Source organism: Talpa occidentalis, unplaced genomic scaffold (genome assembly GCF_014898055.3).
Source record: "Talpa occidentalis isolate TD23 unplaced genomic scaffold, MPIMG_talOcc4v2.1 talOcc4.8, whole genome shotgun sequence".
NCBI classification, from domain to species: domain Eukaryota; kingdom Metazoa; phylum Chordata; class Mammalia; order Eulipotyphla; family Talpidae; genus Talpa; species Talpa occidentalis.
Genome location: NW_023605194.1, coordinates 71,212,156 through 71,236,002, shown reverse-complemented (window position 1 = coordinate 71,236,002; position 23,847 = coordinate 71,212,156). Strand labels below are relative to the sequence as shown.

At 61.3% G+C, this 23,847-nt stretch overlaps 3 protein-coding genes across 4 annotated transcripts in view; 2 read left to right on the top strand and 1 right to left on the bottom strand.

Annotated features, from left to right (window-relative positions):
• HSD11B1 (hydroxysteroid 11-beta dehydrogenase 1) overlaps positions 1-704 on the top strand; it is a 31,488-nt gene extending 30,784 nt beyond the window's left edge. Inside the window, exon 7 of the mRNA XM_037496623.2 lies at positions 218-704. Coding sequence (XP_037352520.1) covers positions 218-435 — 218 coding nt within the window. The 3' untranslated portion in view covers positions 436-704. The remainder of the gene's footprint in view (positions 1-217) is intronic.
• Positions 705-3,088: 2,384 nt separating this feature from the next.
• Positions 3,089-19,561, top strand: TRAF3IP3 (TRAF3 interacting protein 3). Its single transcript, XM_037496380.2, has 16 exons — positions 3,089-3,210; positions 5,672-6,043; positions 7,716-7,863; positions 7,938-8,001; positions 8,161-8,185; positions 8,474-8,503; positions 8,578-8,673; positions 12,994-13,065; positions 14,368-14,508; positions 14,596-14,733; positions 15,630-15,765; positions 16,177-16,239; positions 17,215-17,274; positions 18,127-18,260; positions 18,753-18,866; positions 19,332-19,561. The coding sequence occupies exons 2-16, from the start codon at positions 5,732-5,734 to the stop codon at positions 19,416-19,418; spliced, it is 1,620 nt and encodes a 539-aa protein (XP_037352277.1). The 5' UTR covers positions 3,089-3,210; positions 5,672-5,731; the 3' UTR covers positions 19,419-19,561.
• CUNH1orf74 (chromosome unknown C1orf74 homolog) lies at positions 14,766-21,096 on the bottom strand. Of its 2 annotated transcripts, none has more exons than XM_037496381.2 (2): positions 19,166-21,096; positions 14,766-17,787 (listed from the first exon to the last, which is right to left on the bottom strand). In XM_037496381.2, exon 1 carries the CDS (start codon positions 20,757-20,759, stop codon positions 19,956-19,958), a length of 804 nt encoding a protein of 267 aa, XP_037352278.1. In that variant the 5' UTR covers positions 20,760-21,096; the 3' UTR covers positions 14,766-17,787; positions 19,166-19,955. The 2 variants fall into 2 exon arrangements, with proteins under 2 accessions (XP_037352278.1, XP_054545976.1); XM_054690001.1 differs by lacking the exon at positions 14,766-17,787 and adding an exon at positions 18,713-18,905.
• Positions 21,097-23,847: the final 2,751 nt, after the last annotated feature.

The following is a 23,847-nucleotide window of genomic DNA, read 5'->3' as shown; positions in this document are numbered from 1 at the left end:
ACTAGTTACATCCAGTGGCCCTGCGGAGCCTCACCCCGGAACACAGGGCCTGTGGGAAACCTAAGCCCATCTTAAGGGGACAGTCCTACATGCCCCATCTCCCCCATGTCCCAGGGGGCTCAGGGCCTCCTCAAGCTGCTCTTCCCAGACACCCCAGCACGGAGCTCCCACGTGGACGACCAGTCTCGGACACACTCTCTTCTCTTGCCACTCACAGACACGGCCGTGAAAGCAGTGGCCGGGAAGCTCAACATCCGCGGGTCCCCCAAAGAAGAGTGTGCGCTGGAGATCATCAAGGGGGGGGCACTGCGCCAGGAGGAGCTATACTATGGTAACCCCGTCTGGACCACGCTCCTGATGCTGAACCCGGGCAGAAAGCTGCTGGAACTCTTGTCTATGAGAAACTACAATTTGGACAAGCTCATCAACAACTAGGCATGCACTCGGGGCTGGGTGTGGTGGGGGGCTTGGGGCTGTTTAGCCTCATATTTATCCGAGCCTTCGCCATCGAGATGCAGCATCCCCAGAGAGTCCCAAGTCAAGTCTCCCAGCTTGACTGAGTCCCTGACTCCACAGGAAGGGAAGGCGTGAGGTGTCCCAGCTGCGGCAGTCTGCGTTGGCGATGTGTGCTGACACCAGAGTGGCTGCCCCACGCCTTCCGGGTCTGAGCAACATCAGTACAATAAAAGCCCTGTGGCCTTTACCTCCACAGCTGTCCATGACTTCATTCCACCTGGTCCTCTCACCCCACCTGTCCAAGGACATCTTCCCATGCCCTTCCCAGAGGGCGGCCTGCGCCGCCCAGCTGTGCTGAGAGTCCAGCCTCCTCTCCACTGAGCCGGCAGCTCTCCCGCCACTGAGCTCTCAAACGAGCTCTCACACGCTCTTTTTTTAGAGATTTTATTTATTTATTTATTTATTTATTTATTTATGCATACAAGAGCTGGAATGCAGACCAGAGGTGCTGGGGGTGAGAGGAGTCACCAGAGACAGAGTGGGGAGCAGAACAAGTGGATCCACTGAAATCCACCACTGAGGGGAGCAGCGGGGAGTCAGGAGAGGTCTGCTGCGCCCTATGGGTCAGCTCCCTGGCTAGGATCGCACTCAGGCCGCAGCGGTAATAGCCTGAGACATCACCCGTATGCCCCAGGGCAGCTTGTTCACACACCGTATTATTTCATGTTGCTCCTCTGGGGAGGGACTGAATCTCGAGGGCAAACCCGTGGCCACATTGTTCATGAAAGTCCAAGTGGATCCCACCGAGGCTTGAGTCCCAGAACCTCTGTCCGTCCATGCTCAGCTGCTCTGGGCCGCGTCTCCTGGAGAGGCCGCCCTGCCACCATCACTCACTGTCCTAGTGGCACACATGGCCACCTGCCTGTGTCAGGATGACTGGTGGACTCGCCGCAAAGATCCCCTCCCCAGTCAGTGCAGGGCAGCGCCTGGGGGAGGGCAGCCTGGGCAAGTTTAGGGGAGTTTCATGAAAGCTTACATTGGGTAACTTTGGTAGAGTTTTAAAAACGGGGGGTCAATCACAAAATTGTGGGCAAAATGCTAAGGACATTGCGAGAGAAAAGGCAGCAACTCAGGGCTAGGGCAGCCTCAGCCCGCATGGACAGAAGGAGAGCCCCACCCCAAGAATTGAGGGGCACCAGGGGACAGAGCTCTGGCCTTCATGGGGGGATGCACCAGCCCTCTGGGGGGTAACCATCCCCGACAGCGCTCCCTTCCTCAGGCGTCCAGCAGTATTCTCTACCAGCCAAACAGGGGCCAAGCTGGGTCGTGGCCCCCACACAGGTCCACCCTGCCTCGGGTGGGGGAGGATCACCCTGGTGTTGGGGGCCGTCAGCCTCTGTCCGGCTGACGCCAACCACCAGACACTCCTGCAGTGCAGCCGCTCAAAGTGGCCTGTGCTCAGAATAGTGTCCATGCTGTGTGGTCAGGCCCATGTGGTCAGGTGTGCCTGGCCCAGGCTGCCTGTGACCCTGTGCCCACTGACCTTCCAGGTGGTAGTTCCTGCAGGACCGCAGCACCCCAGGCCCGTGACCGGAAAGACAACCAGCCCACTGTTTCCTGTGCTGCCTCAGCTCCCGTTTCCCCACCCCCACCCCCACCACACCCTCCCCTCCCCCCGCCACCAGCCTGGGTCCTACCATGAGGCCGTGGCTCTCTTCTCCTGGGCAGGAAAATTCCTGATTGTCCAGTGCTGGCTCCACAACCCCTGTCCACATGGCTGACTGGAAGGATGTGGCCAGCCCTTGGAGCGGGACTTTGTCTCTGTCAGGGGATGGGAAGTAGCCGGAAATGTGACTGAGTCCCCGTGTCGGTAGAGGCCACCACAGCTCTGCAAGTGTCATTGGTACCCCCGTTGCCTGCAAGGTCTGGGGCGTGCTTGAGGAGTCTAGGCCCCCTGTCCCGGGACCCCAGGCCAGGGCCAGAGTGCTCTGACAGCGCCGCTGGGTCACTTGCCGGCCAGTCCCCGGTGGCCTCTGACCTGGCCCTGGGGCCTGACCACAGCAAAGCCACCCTTTCTTCTTCAGGTCAGTCGTTCCGAGTCCCCCCAGCTTCCTGGCCCCAATGATGAGGATATTTTTATAAGACTCGGCTGAGAAAGCCCCTCCCTCCCCCTCTGCCACCTCCCTCCCCTTCACCTCCCTCCAGGGACACACTCTCAGCTGCCCACTTCTGGGATTTTGAAAGCAGCCCCCAGAACTCTAGGCTTTGGGGTCCCCACACCATGGAGAGGTAACCAGACTTAAGAAAATCCTCGCAAGAACTGATGCCCAGGCCACGCAGACCCCGGGGTGCTGCTCTGGGTCAAAGGGCATCTCTCCCTGGTAGAGGCCCAAGTCAGCCCCTGGTGTCCACTCCTGAGCGGGGCCTGGGCTGCAGATTGCCTGGTTGCTCTGACCATCCAGCAGCAGCGGGAGCTGGGCGCCCACTGAGGGGCGGAGCAGTGAGGAGGCCCTGGAGGCCCCAGGTTCCGGGACCCATGCAGATGGTGCCCAAGCGAGAGAGGAACTGGGGTGAGCCGGTAGTGCAGCTGAGGCTGTTTCCTGTTTCACTGCCGTGCACAGAGCAAGCAGTACCCAGAAGGGCAGGGCTGAGGAGCCGGGGCGAGGACCACCCCGGCGTGTGGACCCAGCGCCCAGGCCAGATTCGAGAGCTGCCAGGAGCTCAGACACTGCCCTGAGGGACGCCAGCCCCGAGGTAACCCAGGGGGTGGAGGTTGGCACTGCTTGGCTGGAGCAGCCGCTGTCCCCAGGCCCTGAGTGGCAGGAGACTGTAGAGGTCGAGGTGCCAGGTGGGGTCCCAGAGGCCCAGGGGGCCCCAGGCTCCAGCCTCAGCACCTCTGCTCATCCATGAGGCTAGATAAGAGATGCCAGAGATGCCAGCAGGGGCTCCCCAGCACTGAGTCAGCACCAGCAAGCTCCCCACAGGGTCCCAGAAGTCAGAACCACCTGCCCAATAGCGGGGACAGGCCTCTCCCTGACCTGAGAGTCTGGATGAGGCCGCCCCACCTGGGGGCTGTTCGCTGCCCGTGTCCCCGGAAGCAGGAGTGGGGCTGAGGAGGCAACCAAAGCCCCTTAGAGGCCGGGAGACCCCCACCACACCAGCCCACCACCCTCTGCTAGGGCCGCACTGCAGGGCAGCAGAGGGAGCAGGTGGCTGGTGACCTTTCCCTGAACCATCCGGGCCAGTACCTTCTTCTTAAACAGCCTCCCTGTCCTGCAGCCTCCGCACAGCTCTCGTTCCAGCAAATCAGAGTCGAGAACACATCCCACAAATCACAGGGCGGAGATCCCCTCATTTCAGCTATGCCAGCCCCTGCTGTGCATCTCCTCTAAAGAGCCATTTTCCCCCACCCCCACCTTGTGGAGGCCCCGGGAGCAGCCCTGGGCACACAGTCGGCAGGACCAGACTCCCCCCCACCACCGCCACCTGCGCCTCCCCAGAGCAGGAAGGCAGGAGGGTCTCCATGACAGGGGTCAGCTGTCTGCAAAGTCTGGGAGCCCAGTGGGGCACCCCAATCTCAACGCCTGTCCACCAGGCCTGACAGGGTGTGGGCTTTGCCCAGACACAGAGGACCCCTGCCCTGGTAGCCCAGCTGGAAGCCCGGGGCCAGGGCAGCGCACGTGGCCAGAGGACAGGCAGGTCCTTCAGGGCAGGCAAGCAGGCCTGGGGCTGGGGCAGTGCCAGCTGTGGCTGAGGACCAGGCAGCCAGGGGGCACACACCCACAGACCCTGGCACCAACCCACATGCCACTCCCTGGTCCACACAGCCCCACGGGCAAGTGTGGGCCACGGGACATCCCAGGGATCCAGCCAGGGCTCCAGGACAACCAGGATCGCCCACCCTCCCCACTTGGTGCTAACATGACAGGGCTTCTGGGTCTTTTTAGACATTTTTAGCTCAGGAAAGGGGCAGGCAAGAAGTGGAGGACCCTGCAGAGACGCATAGGGGAAGGGCAGGGGACAAGTCCGGAGCCCCTCACTGTGGTGGTGGGGTCGCTCCCGCCTCCCGAGCAGGCCTGAGTGTCAGAGCAGGGCATGGCCAGGGGAGACCCCTTCAGGCATAGAGCTGTCCACCATGGCCCTGGGGACAGTGGGAGGTCAGAGAGAGCCAGGACGCTGCAGATTTTTCCTGATGGAGCCGGGTGGCCGGGTCCCAGGACCGGGCAGAGGCCACTACCTGCACGTCTTCTGTTTGGCCTATAAATAAAGCCCAGGCAGCTGGATGCCTCCCGAGTCTGCCGGGGCTTGTTCCGGGGGCAGCACTCAAGCAGCACAGTGCAGCTGGGAGGGCAATCCCTGCCCCACCAACCCCACCATTCAGCACTGCTGGGGCAGACACGGACATTCTGCGCTAGGGCCCAGCCCCAAGCCAGTGAGCCAGGTGGGAGGGACTGGAGAGCTGCAGTGTGCAGGTAAGTGAGGCAGGGAGGGTGCTGGGCGTGGGTCATGGGTTCCCAGGGCCTGGGGCTCTGGGACAGCCTGCTTTCTGCTGCCACGTGTGGCTGTATAGGCCGTCCAGGCAGAGTCCATGCAGTTCTGGGCTCAACAGCACGTCTGTCCAGGCCGAAGAGAGCAGCTGGCTCTCCACTTACCCCAGCAGGGAGGTGGTACTGAACAAGCAGGGTCCTCAGCTTAGCATGCCCTGGGGCTGGGAGCTCAGACAGCTGCACCACACTGTGCACACTGATTTGGGCTGATCTGCAGGCTGGGTGCAGGCCGAGGGCCGGAGGCAGGGACGGGGTGGAGGAAGGCAGCGGTCCCTGCTAGCCCGCCAGGACCAGGCTGGGCCTCAGGGCACAGGGTTGGCCCCTCCCTGGGCCTGGAGGACTCACCCATTGCAGCCACTCCTGGGCCAAGAAAGCACCATGGGCCACCCTGCTGACGGGGCAGGGCCAACTCACCTGGTCCTCCCCAAGCCCCTGGGAAATGAGCCCACGAGGGGTCTGTCGCTCATGCCCCGTGTCCCCTGGCCTAGAGGCAAACAGAGATGGGCAGTCCAGGGAGAAGAGGCAGCTCCTTCCGTTTTGCAGAGGGGGCACTGGCAGAGACAAGCAGACTGCACCAGGCTGGGGCGAGGCTGTCATGGTGACCACTGCTGGGGCCACCCCCGGTCTGGCCCTCTCCTGACCTGCCTCCTCCTCCTTGGCATCCGCAGACCCCGCGGCTATTCCAGGAACTGGGGGGCCAGGAAGACAGGTGTTCGGCAGCCACTGCGATGGGCCCAGACCCCAGGCCGGCACCGTACCGGGCCCGAGGGCCTGAGAGTTATGAGGCCAAGTGTGAACGCCGGCAGGAGGCCCGGGAGAGCCGGCGGCGCCGCCCCAACATGACCACATGCCGCCCGGCAGAGAAGGCTCAGCGGGCCCAGCACCGGGAACAGCTCCAGCGGGCACGGCAGCAGCAGCTCTCCCAGAGGAGGTGCCTGGAGGTGGGGGAGCAGTGCGTGGTGACCCCCAGCCCTGGCCAGGCCGCTGAGTTTGGGGAGCCCCCGCCCGGGGCCAGCAGGATCTCCGCCCCCAGACAACAGGTGGGCACGGCCGGGGCTCGCTGCCGGGGTGGGGGAAGTGACAACAGGAGCCCCCTCTCTCCGTACAGCCTTCGTGGTGGTGGCTTTGTCTTGCTAGCTTTTGCTTTGCTCACGCGTGTTAGGAGGAAAAAAAATTTTTTTAAACAGTCCCATAAGTGATCCTTGGTGTCCACCGACACTCAGGCCATCTCTCCCATGCTGTCCACTCTCTCATGCGCCAGCCAACCCTCAGCAAATACTCACTTGAGCTTATGGAAGCAGGGATGCAGGCCAATCTCCTCAGTGCCTGCACTCCAAATGTGCACACACATGCACACACGCGCATAATGCACACGTGCACGTGAGCACACGTGTGCACACATACTGTCTCTCCTCCTTTCTTCTGTGAGACAAAGGTGCCCACAGCTAAGGGCACCTGCTCCAGGAAGCCTCCCCTGGTTTTCTCCAGGCCAGCCCTGCTGTCCACCATCCTGGTACTGTCACAGATTCTCTAATGTCGAGTGACTCCTACAGGACCCATTAGCTTGAGGAGGAGCAGCACTGATGAAAATCGGGGCATGTTGAAATGACTCAGCCAGCAAACCACCGATGTCCTCCTGTAGTCCTTCAGTGCTAATGGTGGCTGGCCATGTATCCCGGACGTGCCCAGAGCAGGGCTCTGCCAGGGCTTCTGAGCATGCGGATCAGGTCCCTGCAGGAGGGGGGCTGTTCAGGAAAATCGTGCTGGAGCCCATCTGGGAAATTGAACCAACAGTGTCCTTTCAAAGGCAAGGTGGCTTCTCAATGCCTTGTCGAAAAAATTCTTTTTTTTTTTAAAGATTTATTACTTATGCATATAAGAACTGGGGTGCAGGCCAGAGGTGTGGGGGGTGAGAGGATTCCCCAGAGACAGAGTGGGGAACAGAGCAGGCAGACTGACCGAAACACACTGCTGAGAGGTCTGTGGCACCATGTGGGTTTATCCCTGCCCGGGGATCGAACTTGTGCTGCAGAGGCTGCGGATAGCTTCATAGTGCTGAGACTTAACCCCTGCACCACCAGAGAGGCCCTCAAAAAAATTCTAAGGAGGAAAAGGACAGAACACAGTCAAGGCTCCAGCTGGCCCATTGGCGACCCGAGGCCCCGCTGCCCCGGGAACCCTCTTCCGGCGTGGAGTGCCCGTCTAGTGCTGCATCCAAGCACACAATTTGAGCTGTAAGAAGGAAATATAAAAAGAGCAGCCTCCACGGGCACCCCATCCCCCGCCATGGCCCCCTGTGCACAGCTGTGGTGCCCCCTCAGGGGCAGCCAGCTCTGGACCGAGAGGGGTGTCAGGGCAGCGTCCGCGCTCGGGGCCCCTGCTCAGCACCGCCCGCCCACTGGGTTGCAGTGAAGCCCAACCAGGCAGCCCAGGGTACCAAGAGCCGACTAGAGGCTGGGCCGGCTCTATCTGTACCTGTGGGGGCCAGGCACAGGCCTGGGGGTCAGGCCAGGGAGGGTAACACTCACGTGGTCTGCTGGCTGGCATCCTTCTTCACAGTCATCTGCACTATACAGGGGCAGGGAAGCCTCGTCCTATGAGGGTTCTAGAAGTCTCTGCATTCTATGCCTGAACCTTGGCCATGGGTCATCCTTCTGCAACTGGAGAGTGGGGATGAGGCCCAACTCTCAGCCACCCCCCCCTTCCTTCCAGGTGACAGGGTCTGGCCCTGAGGCCACGGCAGCCCAGCTTCGTTCGTGCTCGGGCGTCCTGAAGGACCTTGCTGACCAGTTCCCCTCCCAGATGGGGGGTGCTCCATCCCATGAACCCCCACTCAAGAAGCCCCCCCAGCACCACCGCGGTAAGCTGCTGAGCCCCGGCTGCCCGCGGGCCATGGGGGCCTGTCCTCTGGTCTGAGTCCCCATCCGTCCGTAGGCACACAGACGGCAGTGGGCAGAACACAGACGGCCGTGAAGAAGGATGCCAGCCAACAGACCACGTGAGTGTCCCCCCCTAGACCCTGGCCTGACCCCCCAGCCTGGACCCCGCCCTGGCACCCCGCCCTGGCACCCCTGCCCCCAACTCTGGCCACCCTGCGGAGGGGCACATTGCCAGCCTTGTGGCCCTAGTAACACTTGTCTCCTCTCCCCTCTTCCAGCTCTGGAGTTGCGGTTCTCGACAAGGTGAGGAGGCTGACCTTGAGGGCCTGAGCAGCAGATGGCACCCCAGTTCCGACAGCCTGTAGACCCCGGGCCTGCAGAAAGGGCTGGGGGGCACCTTGCCTAGATGGCAAGGGGGCCTGACATAGTCCTTGGGATGGGGGTCCCCCCACACAGCACTGGGCCTGGGGGCCGAGTCTGCGCCAGGGCAGTAGCTTTCTCTGTGCAGCTGTTGGGGCTCCAGCCCCACCAGTCCTGGGAACTCAGATACCCTGTGTCTCCTGACCCACCCCCCCTCTTCTTGCCCTCCAGGAAATCATCCAGCTCTCTGAGTACCTCAAGGTGAGTTGCAGACAGCCCTCTCCACTCCTCATGCACCCCTCTCAGGGTCCCTCACTCTGTGTCTCTGCCCTCAGGAGGCCCTACAAAGGGAGCTGGTGCTGAAGCAGAAAATGGTGATTCTCCAAGACCTCCTCGCCACCCTGCTCCGGGCCTCCGACCACTCCTGGAAGGTGAGGCATGCGCTCACTCTGAACAAAGCTCCGGGCCTGGGGCCATCTCCTTCTCTACCCGCCCAGTTAGAGAGGGGCTTCTACCCCGGCTGAGCCCGAGGCCTGGAGGGAGTGGTGCTCAGCCTAGAGGTTAGGCAGGTCACAGGAGAGAAGGGCTGGCTCAGCCTTCACGGGGCCTCCATGGGAGCGTGCAGGACCGCAGCCCTAGGACAGCCCTGGGACCAGGGAGCAGAGGGCGGACGTCCCAGTGTCTGGAGGAGCAGAGGATGCTTCCCAACCACTCGATGTCCTGATGGTGTAAATGGCAACTGCCAAGGCTAACCAGAGGCCGTGGAGCCTCCTGCCAGTGGGTACATGGAACGGAAGGGTCGGGAGGTCCTCTGCTCGCGCTCTCTGGTTCCGGACGAGGAGGGGGTGTTGGAGAGGGGCCCAGAGACACAGCCGGGTGGTAGCAGAACCGGAGTTGACATTCAGACTCGAGCGGAGTCTGGTCGTCGTTCAGCCAAGAGTCCCAGAGCCACTCCCAGGAAGAGGGTGGAGGAATGGGGGGACCACCAGGGAGTGTGCGGTTTGGGAATGGAAAGAGCATCCGGGGAGCACGGAGATGCGAGAAGAATGAGAAACATCTCTGGACAGAGCAGGATGCGAGAGGAGGGCGGGCAGGGGGGTGGCCGCCGTGGGCACTTTGTGTGCGCTCAGAGCCGGAAACAGCAAGAACGTTCCCTATTCACCACGTCAGAGATGAAAGCTGGAATCTTAAAATAATAACAGTAAACACACGGACTGAGTCACGTCTTTTAAAGAAAACAGGCATAATTTTCACAAAGACGCCGAGAGGAAAGGTGTCGGACAAGCCTCAAGGTGTGGCAGCAGGAAGCCGCAGAGCTGTCAGCAGTCAGTGGGCGCTCCCCCTCCATCAGCTGGAGGGAGGCGTCAGGCAGGAGCCCTGCTCTCATCAGCCGGATGTTGCCAGGACAGGCGCTGGCAGGCCAGGTGGCTTCAGGTGGACTGAAAGGAGGTGTCTCAGTCGTTGATTTGACATAAGTGGATGACTCCGACCACGTGCTGCAGAGGGGACACAGAAGCAGCCGTCCTGGGAGCAGTGGGGAGCCAGCCAGGAAGACGGGCCCTCATGGCCCCAGCAGCCCAGAGCGGGAGAGAAGAGCCACAGCTGCCAGGCGGGGCCAGGTGCCTGAGGAAAGAGCCACCCCAGCTGGGTCTCAAGGGATGAAGAGGAGTTCGCTAGGGCAGAAGTGGGAATGATAGGGAAGAAAGAGCAGAAAGGAAAAATGTTCCACAGCAAGAATCAGGATGATCCTGGCCTGGGTGTAACAGGTGTCAGGCCCAATCGTGAGGCTGAAACCAAGGGGCATCAGGGTGGCCAGAAGCGCCTCCGCTCCGCCATACCCCATGCTGCCTCCGGCTTCAAGGACACGCAGCCTCCCTGGGACGGGGAGGACAGACACCCCAGATCCTGAGCAGCACCACCCAGGAGAGCAGCGGGGGCAGGGCTGGCATTTGGCTGGGGCCTCAGCCCCTCCCTTGGCAGTGTCTACAGGGGAGAGCACGGATCAAGGGCCTGGGCTTGTGCCCGCTGGCAGTGTATGGACTGAGAGCTGGGCTGGGGCACTGAGGCTGGCGGGGGCCTGTGCCTACAGGAGAGCGGCTCCAGGCCTGGGACTCAGGAGCCCAGGCAGGGATCAGCCTCACCCTGAGGGCCTGTGCAGAGACTCCCGGAGGCCGAGGGGCAGTGTGCAGCTGAGTCTTGGAGCTCCCTGCCTCCACCCAGCCACCTCACCCTTCTCTCTGTCTTCCTCCCCACCAACCCTCAGCTTCCTGTTTTTAGAAAAATTGTCTCCGATTTTTCCGTTAAGAGCTTGCTTCCCCACACAAGACAAGCCAACCCTCCAGCCTCCGTGGAAGCCTGGATTGTCCTGAAGCCATAACGGATGGTGGGAGAAGGTGGCGGGGCCAAGGGCTCTGACGTCCAGCTGGCCCAGGCCTCCCTTTGGCCATTTGTCTCCATAGTTTGAACCTTAGCTTTGCAGGCAGACAGCATCCCACAAACTCCCTAAGGGGCCCCCATCAGCTCCTAGAGCCTCTGTCAGCCAGCTGCCCTGGCCCTGGGGCTTCCACAGGCCTTGAGGTGCCGGGGGTTGCTGAGAGTCCTGGGCGGAAGCAGAGCAAGCTACACTCACACGGGTTCGCAGCCTGGAGTGGGCCATGGGGCTCGAGTTCCGCTGAGCGGAAGGGAGATGCTGAGATGACAGCAGGGATTGGCTGCCAGCCAGTGACCTGGGGGGGCAGAAGCGGGCTAGTGTCTGCAAGCCCTGGGGTGTTTCTGCAGCCAGAGCAGAGGTGGGACCAGGCAGGAGCAGCAGAGCAGCCCCAAGCCAGCACCAGGTGTGTATGCCCGCCCCCTCCCCCACCCCAGAGAGGCACGGCCCTCCCACGGGCTCTGAGCAGCCAGCTCTGAGTAGCTGCCCGCTGCCTCCAGGTGGCTGCAGCAAGTCCTCTGCCCCAGCACTGCTTCCATATGGGAGGGAGCAGGGTCCCACCAAGACAACGCAGGCCTTCCTGGCAGAGGCCCTCCACTGGGAAGGCGGAGCCAAGGCCAGTGTGTCCAGGCCCCAGACCGCCCCGTCCAAGGAGCAGCTGTCCCGCGTGTCTACCTTCCCAACAAACATGGGGGGACACGCAGAGCCTCAACAGGGGCAGAGCAGGAGCCTGAACCCAGGGATGAGAAAGGAGCTGCCCCATAGGGGGCAGGGCACAGAGGCTTGTCTGCTGCATCCGGAGACAGAGCCTGGACTCTGCTGGCTTGGTGCCCTCTGGCCCCACGGGGAGCGTCTGAGTGAGGGAAGTGCACCTTGTGGAGAACCGCCCCTGGAGGCCCTGACCTGGGGCGTGGGCTGGCAGGGAGCTGCCTGGGGTGCAGCCTGGTGGATGCCTCTGTCAAAGTCCTGAGGTGACTGTGGAAGTCAAACCAAAGCCTGCTCTCACACCAGACAGCAGGAAAACAGGCCAGGCGGCAGGCACTTTGAAAAATTATTTTTGGCCAAGCCTTTTGCTTTTGCAAGACCCAACTGAGTAATACAGGAAGCCGTGAGGGTGGGGGTGCCTCCTGGCTCCCCGGTTTAGAAGATTCCGCCAAACCAGATCAAACCCAAGCCCGAGCTACCACTTCCTGCGCCCCCAGGTGCCTGGAGCCCTCGAGCTGGCCAGACCGCAGAGAGGCCCGTCCCTGGGAAGCTGGCCGGACCACCCATGACCCAGGAGGCCTGGGGGAAAGGAGCTCTGCCAGCTCAGTGTCCCCATGGCCTGGCTGGCAAACACCAGAGGCAGGACAGTAGGGGGGACACTGAGGAGCCCTGTCTGGACTAGAAACGGATCCCATACCTGGCGGCCTCCCACCCACCTGCACAACCTTGAATCACAGCCGATCCTAGGGAAGGGCAGTCCCAGGGGTCGGGGGGACAGCAGGGGCTCAGCGGCCAGGCTGCCCTTCCAGGCCCTGTGCCTGCCTACTCCACCCTCGCCTGGGGTCAGCAGGGGCAGAGCCCACGAGGGCCGCGGAGGCATTTTAGGAAGGCCTGCCCATCCTGCCCAGCATCCTGCCCATGTCTCGCTTTCTGAGGCCATCCTGGCCCATGTCCCTGGGCAGGGGTCCTGCTCTGGCTGCCAGCACCTCAGCCACACTTTCCCACCCCATTTCGCAGCCTGGAGCTGGGAGCCTAAGGCTGAGGTGATGACGGAGCAGCCTCAAGGCCTCTGCCCCCAGTTGGGTACGCTGCTGGATGCTGGTTCTCTGTGCCCACGTGTCTCCATCTGTGTGTTCTGAGGTTCTGGTCTCTCTTTTGAGGCTAGTGGTCAGGCTGGATGGGGTCACCCCAACAACTTCATTTATCTTATCCCTCTGCCAAGACCCCAAGAAAGGCCATGGCGAGGGCCCAGGGCAGGACCTCAGCAGAGGAACCCCTCACCAGGGTAAGAGGGGGTATGTCCCCCCAAGAGTGGGCCCCCTTTAGCCTCACTGAGCTGGACTTCCGTGGCAAAGGTCCAGGTAGTAGGCAAGGGGTATGGATCTGTCAAGACAGCTTGGCATATCGGAGTAGACCCCGCTGTGACCTCCCTGGCAGACAGACAAGAGACAGCCTGATTCAGAGAAAGAGAAAGAGGCCGATCCCCCTATCCCCACCCTGTCACAGGTCCTCCCCTGCCTCTCGCGAGCTCAGTCCCAAGAGCCCAGAGCACAATGGCCTGCTGGGGCCTGGGACACCTGAGCCGCTGACGCTGACTCACTCCTGACACCTGCCGCAGGGCCAGCTGGACGAAGACAGGCTGAAGGGCAGACTGAGAGCCTTAGAAAGCCAGCTGCGCACCTGTACCCAGGTAAGCCTCTGGAGGGAGCTGCGGGGGCTGGGGTGGCGGGAACTGGGCCCTGCTTTTGATGCCACCTGCCAGACTAGGTACCGGCATTGCCACTTTCGCTTGGCCCCCGACTCGCTACACCCACCCCCTCTCCCTTTGCACCCAGGGAGGGATCCCCACACAGAGCCCCACTGGCTCCAGAGGTCTGAGAACACCCAGACCTATAGGGGGCCGCCATAGAGTCACACCTTCCAGACGACGCTGCAGCAGGTGACCCAGAACGGGCAGCAGGAGCCTCCTGCTCCAGACCCGCACTGAGAGGAAGGGGGGGAGGGCAAGGTCCTGGCGAATGTGCGAAACTGCTCTTGTGTCCCTTTCTTGACCCCAAAGTCAGGGAGAACCCTAAAAATGTGAAGGTATTCTTTTCAGAGCAGTAATGGAGTTTGTGAGGATTGCTCAACGCCTGAGGCTACAAAGATTGGGGGGAGAAAGCTCGCTCCCTGCCCTGAGGGCCTTAACAGTCCCCTAAGGGAGAGAGATGGGGGGGAAGTAAGGGAGCCTCAAGACAAGCTGCCTGGCCCACAAAAGGCTTGGGTGGCGGGGGCGCTGTCAAGAGCACAGAGGCGACGGTGATAGCAGGGGACTGGCTGGGGGTGGCGGAGGGGAACAGGTGCCTGGGCAGAGGCAGCCACAGCATGGCGGCTGCTAGTGGTCTCTGAGCAGTGGGCATGGGTCACAGCAGGTGCAGTGGGTGCCAGGCTGGCCGCCGCTGCCGCATGCCACAAGGCATGACCCCCTGGCTGAGCCCACTGCTGACAGCAGGTGGGGACGGGGCCAGACCTGCTCTGGGAAGACCTTGCGGCAGAGGCCGGGCTGCAGGAGGGCGCAGCATGGCTCTAACCCAGCCAGCGAGCTCTCAGAGTCTGGACCCAGCAGGGGCGTGGAGGCCACAGGACAAGCTGCTGAGGGGGGACTTAGCCAGGTTCCATGACTGCCTGAGACAGGGAGAGGGGGCAAGAGACTTTGGGGGCGGCTCCCAGCAAGGGGCTGCGGTACAAGCAGGGGCGGGAACCCAGTAGAAGGGAGCAGGTAGAGAAAGATGGTGTCCCTGAGCACAGGTGCCCCTAACCTGTGGAAGTCCCGAGGAGTGAGACCCACTTGCTGCTCATGGTCTGGGCCACTCCAGCCACCTCAACTTGGAAGGTGAGGCCTGCCCAGCACCGGGTCTCCGCCTGGGCCAAGGGCCCGCCCTTTTGTCTGTCGCCTAGCTGGGGTCTGGCACACAGAAGCTCAGGGCATTTGTTGAATCACCCCAAACTGCAGAAATCCTCCCCGGGGGGCATGAAAAGGGCGCTGATGGAGATGGAAGAGCAGAGGAGCAGCTATGAGCAGAAGGCCAAGGAGACCCTGCAGAAGGTGCTGGAAGAGAAGCTGAAGGCGGAGCAGCAGCTGCAGAGCACACAGGTGCGCAGCCTCCTAGGGTGGCGCTGGGGGGGGCTCCCACATCCACCGGCTCCCGGGGCTGCCGCAAAGCCCTTTGTGTGCCCGCAGAGGTCCCTGGCTCTGACTGAGCAGAAGTGTGAGGAGTGGAGGCGCCAGCACGAGGCTCTACAGGAGGAGTGGAGGCGCCTGGGCGCCCAGCACCGTGAGCTAGAGAGCCAGCTGCACATCCTGCAGTCCCAGCTGCAGGTACCGGGTGGGCGGGAGGGGTGCAGGGCCCAACAGTGCCCAAAAGCAGCTGGCAATATCTGGCTTCAGGGTCCTCACCCACTGCCCACCTCGCAGCAGCCCCCTGCTCACCTGAGTTTAGCCAGGGCGTCTGCCCCACTCAGGCCAAGCGAAGAGGTCACGGGCCAAGCAGCGTCCAAGTGCGAAGGGCACTGGGCTCCAGCGGGTCCCACAGCCTCCGCACCCAGAGCACCCGAGCTGTGGCCCACGGCTCCCTCGCAGCGTGCTTAGGGTGGCCACCCGCCCCTGGGGGCCCTTGCAGAGCTCCTAGCTTCCACCTGCGTCCTTGGAGACGTTACCCTCTGAAGACTCATTCTCCCCGTCCCCCGCAGTGAGGACCGGGTACAGCCTGGGAATGCTGTGAGGCTGAGGGGTCCCCACTCTCCCCAGTGAGGACGGGCTGTACCCCAGGACCTGTTAGTGCCCGCCGGGCAGTCACGCCCCTGCAGCAGATTCCCTTGGCTGGAGGCCACCTCCACAGGGGGCCTCAGTTCCAGGCAGCCAGACCTGAACCCCCAGAGGGCGGGTGTGAGCCACCCCAGGGCTATGAGCTCCCAGCCACCCACATCCACCCACAGCTTGGCCCCAGCCCTGCAGGAAGCCCTTAGCAAGTCTTTCTTTTTAACCTCGATTCTTTGTGAAAATGACCCAACCAAAAAGATTAATTTGCCAGTGCTAGAATTCCAAGCGAAGATGTCCAGAAAAGCGACAGCTCACCCCTGACCAGAGCTGGCTCAGCTGGAAAAGCAGAGCAAAGGGACGGAGTGGAAGAAACAACTTTCCGAGTTTCCAGCCCCCTCCTCCTGCTGAGCTGCCAGCATTAGTTCCCAGCCCTGAGTTGCCCTCCACTCCTCCAGGGAGCTGACAGCAGGGACTGCCAGATGAACCAGGCGCTGCGGCTGCTGGAGAGAGAGCACCAGGAGCTGCAGGCCACCATGGACCACCTGCAGGGGGGCACAGACGTGGGCAGGCCGGCCTCCCTGGCCTTGCAAGGTTCCTCCCCTGGGAGGCAGAGGGCGGAGGGCCCAAGAGGGAGCTGGGAGGGGAAGGATTGGTCTGCTTTGCTGGCTGGTTTTCTGGCAAGTCCAGGATCCAATGCCCCCAAGGACGCTCTTTCCTGTCCTCGGGCCAGGCCACAGCCTGTGTCCAGCCGTTCCTGATGGGAAAGGGAAAGGTCGGCTGCGACACCCATGGGGAAGGCCTGGCCCCGCCGGGTGTCTGCTGAAGGGCCAGCCTCCTCGGGCAGCTGGTAGGCACTCTTGGTTCACCTCCTCAGAGAGGGGGCAGAGCAGGAAGGGCAGTGGCCACTGGATGCCACAGAGGCCAGGATGGGGCACACCTACCCCTGCCTCTGGCCGGGATGCCCAAGGCCTTCCATTCACATTGGCTTCACTTCATTTGCAGATGAGCTGAGGAGGTCGGAGGAGGAGAAGCAGGCCCTGCAGGCGCAAGTGGAGCAGTTGCAGGGTGAGCTCTGGCCTCAAAGCCGGGGGCCGGGTGGGGTCAAGGCAGAGCATCTTCTCCTGCTGGTCACTTACTCTAGGGTCACGTGCTCTCCTCTCTCTCCCCTCTTCTCCTCTGGGGCAGCGACAGTTGCCGGCGCTTCTCCCAGGACCACATGCTGTAAAGCGCTGGGCTTTCTCAGGCACTGGGGATCCATGTGCCATAGCTTAGCAGGCCTGCGCGTGGTGCACTCCACAGAGACCGCATCTAGGGCAGCTCAGAAAACCCCTTGCAGGACACGGCCCTCGTCCATTTCCAAACTACATGCTGGAGCCAAAAGGAAAAGGGCCTTTTCGGGGGTGGGGGAGGTGGGAGCAAAGAAGCTGCTGAGAAGCTAGGGAGTGGAATTAATGGATAGTCCCTCAACGGCCACCACCTTGGCCTCAGAACCGGAATCACACGCACAGTCATGAGGTGACCGCCGGGGAAGGCCAGGTCAGGGCTCAGCAGAGCTGTGCCCACAGGCCAGGACGTGGGTCCCGAGCCGCTGAGCAGGTATCCATAGCCGCACCATGCGCTGGCGCCCCACACTGTGGCCTGGAGCCGGCCCTACCCTCATTTCCATTCTCAGCCACCTCCTGCCTGGGAACAGAGGTTCTGGGGACAAACAGGAGAGTCTGGGAGAAAGTGAAGCAGCTTACAGGGAAAAAGTTGTGATGGTAAGGGGACATCTGGGGAGTCTTCCTCCCAGAGACGCAGCAGGAGGCTGTGCCTTCCCAACAGCTCCACAGAAAGTTGGTCTATGAAGAGGAGGTGAAGGCTGCGGGCCTGCAGCCCCCAGCCTGAGGCAGGTGCTGGCCGGGCCCCTCTCCTTGGGGGCATGGTGTCTCCTCTGGACAACTCTTGGTTGGTCTCCTCTGGACAACTCTTGCCTCTGTCTCTGTCCAAGCGGCTCCTGCCTCAGGGACCGCACACTTCACACAGGCCCTGTCCCCACAGGTCTACTCCAGGAGAGAGCTCTGCAGCTCCAGGAACAGGGGAAGCTCCTGGCAAAGAAAGGTCAGCACCTTTCCTTCCACACACCCTAGCACCTGTCCCCACTCTCCTGCCCCAGCAGGGGTGGACCACCTGCCCCCCTGAGCCCAGCCCCCGACTGGGGGTCCTGAGGTCAGGGGCCTGGGGCACCTCTCTTGGGCCATCTGCCACTCTGAAACTCGGCCGGCCACCCGCTGTCAGGAGACTCCTCTGAAAACTTCTGTGGAAGATTTCAATAAACTGATTTTGAACTCAGGATTTCATGTCCCTTTGTGCACACTTAACTTTTCAAAGACAAATACTTGAAGGCACCTCTCGAGCCCCTGCCTCGGCTTCCCTGCCAGAGGGTCCTCCCTCAGGCTCTGATTCCTCCTCCTGGCCCGGGAAGCGCGATGCCCACAGTGTGAGGATGTGGACAGCTGGGGCTGCCCAGACAACAGTGTGGATCTGCCCAGCCCAGCTCTCCTAGCCAGGACACGCGCCAGGGGGCTGAACTCCTCTCCCCGCAAAGATGGAGGCTCCATGACGCCACCTCATCTGAAATGAGAACAGAGGGAGTGTCTAGTGAAGCCCAAGCTCAACAGACGGCCGTGGGCAGCTAAGCCAAGGGGCCTGCCATGTGGTCCCCAGAAGAGTGTAGCTTCTGCCAGGGCGAGGGATGAGAGAAAGCCGGAGGCCAGCCCTCCCCCGGGGCAGGGCCCAGCTCCGCCCAGTCTGCACTGGGTCCCACTAAGCGTGGTAGACGCAGGGCAGCACCCCTGTCTGGCAGGGACAGGCCCACCCATGTCCCCCCCAGCCCTCCCTCCTAGGGGTGCCCTGTGACCACCCCCTCACAGGGTTGGGCCTCAAGCACTGAGAATCTGGCCGGTTTTTTAGATCAGGCTTTGCCTGTGTGGAGTACAAATTCCTCCCGCCATGAAGTGGACTCCGAGGACATGGAGGAGAAAGGCTGGGATTTCAGAGACCAGCTGCAGAAGGCAACGCTGCAGCTCCAGGCCAAGGAGCAGGAGGTGAGTGGCGAGGGCTGGCACATAGCAGGTGGGGCAGCGTGAGAACGGGTTCAGCCTCCACTGACTGGCCGCCTCCTGGGCCTGCATAAACGTTCTCCTGGGCTGTCAACCTTTCTCTGACTCACAGCAGCCCCCCACCCCACTCAAGGTTGCGCCCCGTCAGGGAGCTGACCTGGGCTCAGACATGCCCAGCACATACAGATACCTGGCCACATGCCCTGCCTCCATGCACACACACTCCCAGAGGCTTTCGGTGCAGCTGGCCCCAAGCAAATGACCTGCACGTGGCTCCAAGCCTCGTCTCTGTGCCATGAGAGCCACGCCAGCTTGTAAGGCACGAGGCACCACTATACCCACTCGCTTAGAGGAAGACATTGGACTGATCGTGAGACAGACTCTCAAGAAAGACTAGGGTGGTGCTAACAATCCCAAAGACCTGCTGCAGGGCTGACCCGGCTGCGTGGGGTGTGACCCGTTGGCCTCTTCCCGCAGTGCAGAGAGTTGCGTTCCGAGCTGGACAACCTCAGCGACGAGTACCTCTCATGCCTGCACAAGCTGCAGCACTGCCGCGAGGAGCTCAACCAGGGCCGGCCACCACCTCCCAGGGTGAGTGCCCCTCCCGGGCCTGCGCCGTGGGTGGGTGGCCTGAGAAATGATTAGATGAACAGCCATGTCGGTGCCTGGTCTCTGCATGGCACCGAAACACTGGCTTGAGCAGCAGGCCCAAAGGCATGCTGGTGTCCTTTTAGGCCATTTTGAGTGCAGTGGGAGGACCAAGTGAGGGCAGCACAGTCTAGGAGAGTAAACCAGATAATATCACTTGGCAGTTACTTGCGCCCTTGATTATTCGCATTAGAACCTGGACCCCCGCGGGCTGACTCCCTGGGCCAGTGACCCTGGCTTACCCGCCAGTAAAGATGTTCGATCCCAAGGGCGGTGGCAGAGGGAGATTCTCAGGTAAACAGCTGCTTCCCACCAGCCCACTGTTTTCCATTGGGCGAGCCTGGGAAGAGAGATTATCTTTGTACCTCCTCTCAGCCCAGCCCCTTGCTGCTCTCCCCCCTTCTGCAGAGGCAATGCGGCAGGTGGCTCCCAGTGCTCGTGCTGGCAGTGGCTGTGGTGCTGGCCATGCTCCTGGCCAATGGGAAGGAGTGGTGACAAACGACCCTGACAGCCATCCTGGGTGAAACTCAGAGGCAAGAAACACCCTTGAGAGCTCAGGTTTGGGCACTTGCAAGTTTGGGTTTTTCCAACTCAACAGAGATTTCTGACATTTTTTTTTTTAACCTATTATAAAATAAGTCAACATCAGCTGCCTGTCTCTGCTCCTTGGAACTCCGTTTATTCCCGAGTGACACGTTACATTGCCAGCCTAAGACATACAAGCATCCCAGTCTGCTCTCCGAGCCCATTCTATATAGCCCAGTCCTCCATGTGCTTCAGACATACCTACAAGGCAATGGACAACACATGCCCTTGTCCTCCACGAGCTTGCTCCTTCCCCTCTCCTCTCCAGTGGGAGCAATGAGGCAGGACTCTAGTACAGAAATGGTAGGTTTGTGCCACCTCGGGCACCCCCACCACAGCAGATGTGGTGGGCAGCATTCCCGAGGGTTCTCAGACCTGGTTGCCTCTCTGCCATCCCTGAGCCTGAGCAGATTGCTTTCTGGGCACTTTCCCCGGGAAGAGAGCAAGTCAGAGGGCCACGGCTGACAGGGTGACCACCTCAGAGCAGATGCTGAGGTTGACAAAGTCACTCTGTGTCCCACATCGAGTCCTGAGGTCCTTCTCCCAGGTGCTCAGGGTGTCCCTCAGGGCTGGGAACAAGCTCTCCGGGACGCTAAAGGAATAGAGCAAGACCGGCGGTGGCTCCAGCAGCCAGGAGACCTGGGCAGTGAACACCCGTAGCGGGGTCAGGGCCAAGCAGTTGTCATCTCCCTGGTTCAGGTGAAAAGTATAGGGGACAGGGTAGCCCAGGAGGATCCCAAACAGCGCGCAGAGATTGCAGTCTGAGGAACGGAGCCTGCTGTAGGAGGCGGCTTGGGGCAGGTCCCTCTGCAGCCCCCGCAAATGCCTGATACTCTCAGCCACGCAGGCCTTCAGGTCCTGACACTGGTCCAGGGAGCAGAGAGAAGGGTGAGGCTGGGAGCCAGACACGTCCACCAAGGCTGTGGGGCCGAGCAGCACCCGCTCCAAGTGCTGACACACGAGCTCAGGACTGACGATCAGACTGTGCTCTCCAACCTCCAGGATGTGAAGGCGCTGGGTCGGGAAGCCCAGACTCCCAAGTTCCTCCAGGTAGCTCTGGAGCTGGGAGGGCCCCGCACAGTTGCAATCATACAGCAGCGCCGGCTTCAGGCCGCGGGCCACGGCCAGCACCTGTCCGGCCAGCTGCAGGCAGACGACTCGCGGTGGGCCCCGTCTCTTGCCCATGCTCAGGGTCCGCTGGACAGCTGCCACTAGCTGCTGAGGGCTGGGTGTTGCCATGGGGTCTGCCATGGCCCCCTTCCCTAACCAGCTCCCTCCCCCGGTGCATCGGAGCGCGGGACCCTGAGGAAGGACTGGAGAGAGCAGTGGCAGGGCCGATCACAGCAGCCGGGCACACCGGCCCGTAGCCGCCGTCCCCGCCCCGCCCGCCTAGTTTCCGCGGCGGACCCGGCCCTGGGGTCCCATCTCCCGCGGCGAGGGCGCCGTTTCCGGCTTCTACTCTACACCCCACCGCCGCCCGCCGGGACCCGCACCCAGGGCACAGGCTCTTGGTGAGGCCCGCGCTCCGCCGCGACGGTGACACGGACACACCGCAGTCAGCCCCGTGGCCGCTAGCTCTGGTGGTGCTTGGCCCGGGAGCGCGACGTCATCCCGCTGCGCCGAGCACTAGGACCGCCCGGGGCCGGAAGCGTGTCGCCCACCACCCGGCCCCTTCCGGGAGAAGGCAGCCCGCCCCGCCCATCTGTGCGGGACCGGGGGCGGTGCCTGGGAGAAAGGCAGGCGGCCTGGTCTATTGGGCGGGGCCTTGATGGAAGGAGGCGGGGCCTGAGCGGCTGGCCCTTGTCTCCAGCCTGGGGTCCAGGAGGCCAGGAGCCAGCCTCCGCCCCCTGCTTGGGGAGACTCTCTGCCTCCGAACCCAACTTACCCGCATACAGGGACACTTATTTGCTCAGTGGCCAACCTGCAGGGGTGGTGCCACAAAGCTGTTTATTCATTTTCACTTGACCTGCCGACGCCCTGGATTTGACGGCGATTCCGAGAAGGGGGTGTGCCAGGCCGCTCGGGGTGCTCCCTGGGGAGGCCAGGACCTGCGGAGCTCAGCTCAGGTTCTGTCATCGCACCTGAGAAATGCAGCAGATGTGCAGGGACTTTCCAATCAGGGCGTCTGGAGAAAGCATCGCTTCACTGAAGGGTCACCAGCCACACAGCAGCTTAGAAAAGAGCTTCTGGAGACCCTTGCCAGGAAGGAAAGAGCCCCTTGAGAAAACTGTCTGGGGAAATCGCCCAGCCTTACAGATGGAGGCACTGGCAGGGCAGCAGCAGCGGCACCTGCCCCAGAGGGCTTCCGCCATGCTACCTGCTGGTATCTTGCCTCTACCTGGTGACATCTTTCCACCTGAGACAGACCGCCATGGAGCGCCAGCTTGTGGAACTGTTGTAGAGCAACCCCGATACAAAACGGGGTGCCTGACTGTGGGTCCTCACCCGCGCGCTTAAAAGGACTTATCAATGCTCTACTACTGCAGGCACACGCGAAAGGTTAATAAAAGGTTTATTTACAGCGGAAGGGGAAATGAGGAAATGTACAGCTCAGGGAGAAAAATGGGAGACAAAGTTTTAAATGACTCCTACCCGATCTGCCGATCAGGAATCCCAAAATGGCACCCTGAGAGCTGGCTGCCAGCCAGGAGCCGTGAAGCCAGGAGGCGAGCGATAGTGAGCCAGCCCAAGACCCACGTGTTTGGTTTTTATATCCAACCTGGCTGCCCAACTCCACCCTCAGGTCCCAGCCACCCTCCCTTTGGTGGTGACGGGATTTGTCTTTCCCAATGTCTTGATGGCTTTAGTCTGGAGTGGGGGTGGGGTCCACAAAACCTGTATGGGATTAGCTCAGGACATCATTTCCCCCTAACCAGGCCACGGTTTAGCAGTGGCTCTTTGCTCACACAATCAGAAACAGAGAGGAGAAACTAATTTGAGAATGGTTTTCCTTCCCTATTTATTTATGTTATTGCCCCTGGTGGCTAGCAATAAATCCCTACAATGAAAGATGTGTTTAATTCTTGTGCTTAACAATAATATTTGAGAACATACAACGTAGCAGACACTATGCTAAGAGCTGCAGCAAAGCCCCTGCCTTCCAGGGTCACGTGGTCAAGCGGGCAGGACCCGATGCTGAACAACATATTCTGAAAGAAGCAGTAACAGGTGCTACGGCCAGGAAAACAGGGACCCAGCTATGTGGGAAGGACCCAGCTATGTGGGAAGGGACCAGCCCGGATCGAATCTTCCCCTCCCAACATATGACAGAGAGTTCTTTTTAACTTTAAGCCGCTCTAGTTTGGTGGGGTGGACAGAGAGGAGAAGGAAGAGCTGTTGTTCCATCTGACCCCTCCAAGGTGTAAGCAGGGTGCTAGTGCGGGGTTAAGGACACCACGGGAGTGAGCAGTGTGGCTGTCACAGGAGACGGCAGACAGTGTCGCCACGAAAGGACACTCACTGTCTAACCATCAGGCCCACAAAGGTGCCTACTCATGGGAGAGCCCTGCAGGCGCCTGCATCGGCTGGGCATGCAGCCATGGGGGCAACGCTGGGCGATCCCATCAAGACCACCCAAGCCATCCACCCCCCATCCACAGATGTTCACGATGCTCGCACACTCCGAGCACCGTCCTTCCTGGCCACTTACATAACCGGCCTCCATCCCGCTGGGCAACCAGGCTGCCAGCATCTCACACGACGAGGGACAGGACCGCAACCCAGTGGGCATCATCACAGCTGCCCCTCAGATTCTGTTGTGGTGCTGTGTGGGTGCAGACAGGGGCAGCCAGACATCGAGATCAAGCCCCCCACTCCACCCTCAGCAAAGTGGCGGAAAATGGGGTGTTTTGTGCCGGGCATGCGTCTGGCCTCAGAAGCCGAATTTCTGTTCACAGCTAAGCACCTGACCTTTTCCCAGAAGGCTCTTGGCCACACTTTAGTAACAGCCACCCCACGAGGTTCTGGGAGACCCTACAGCTGCATATGAGCATTCTGTGTAAATGGGTTCGCCCCAGCGCCACCTCCGGTTGAGTGGAGCTTGCATTTTTAATAGAGCAAGCCTTGAGTTTCAGCTGGTCGCTGTGGGTGGGCGGGGCTCGGCGGGAGGGCAGCAGCAGGGTAGCAGCAGGGCTCAGGGCTTTCTCTGTGGCTTGGTGCAGGACGGCATCGTGCTCAGGAGGACAGGGCCAGCGACAGAGATCATCACCTGGATTTCCATTCAGGTCTCGGATTTTAAAGTAGGTGTAATTCCATCATTTTCTTAAAAGGCAAAGGTGTCAGGGAGCAAGGAAAGCAGAGAAGACCAGTTTGTTGCAGCACGAACTGCTCCAGGGCGCCC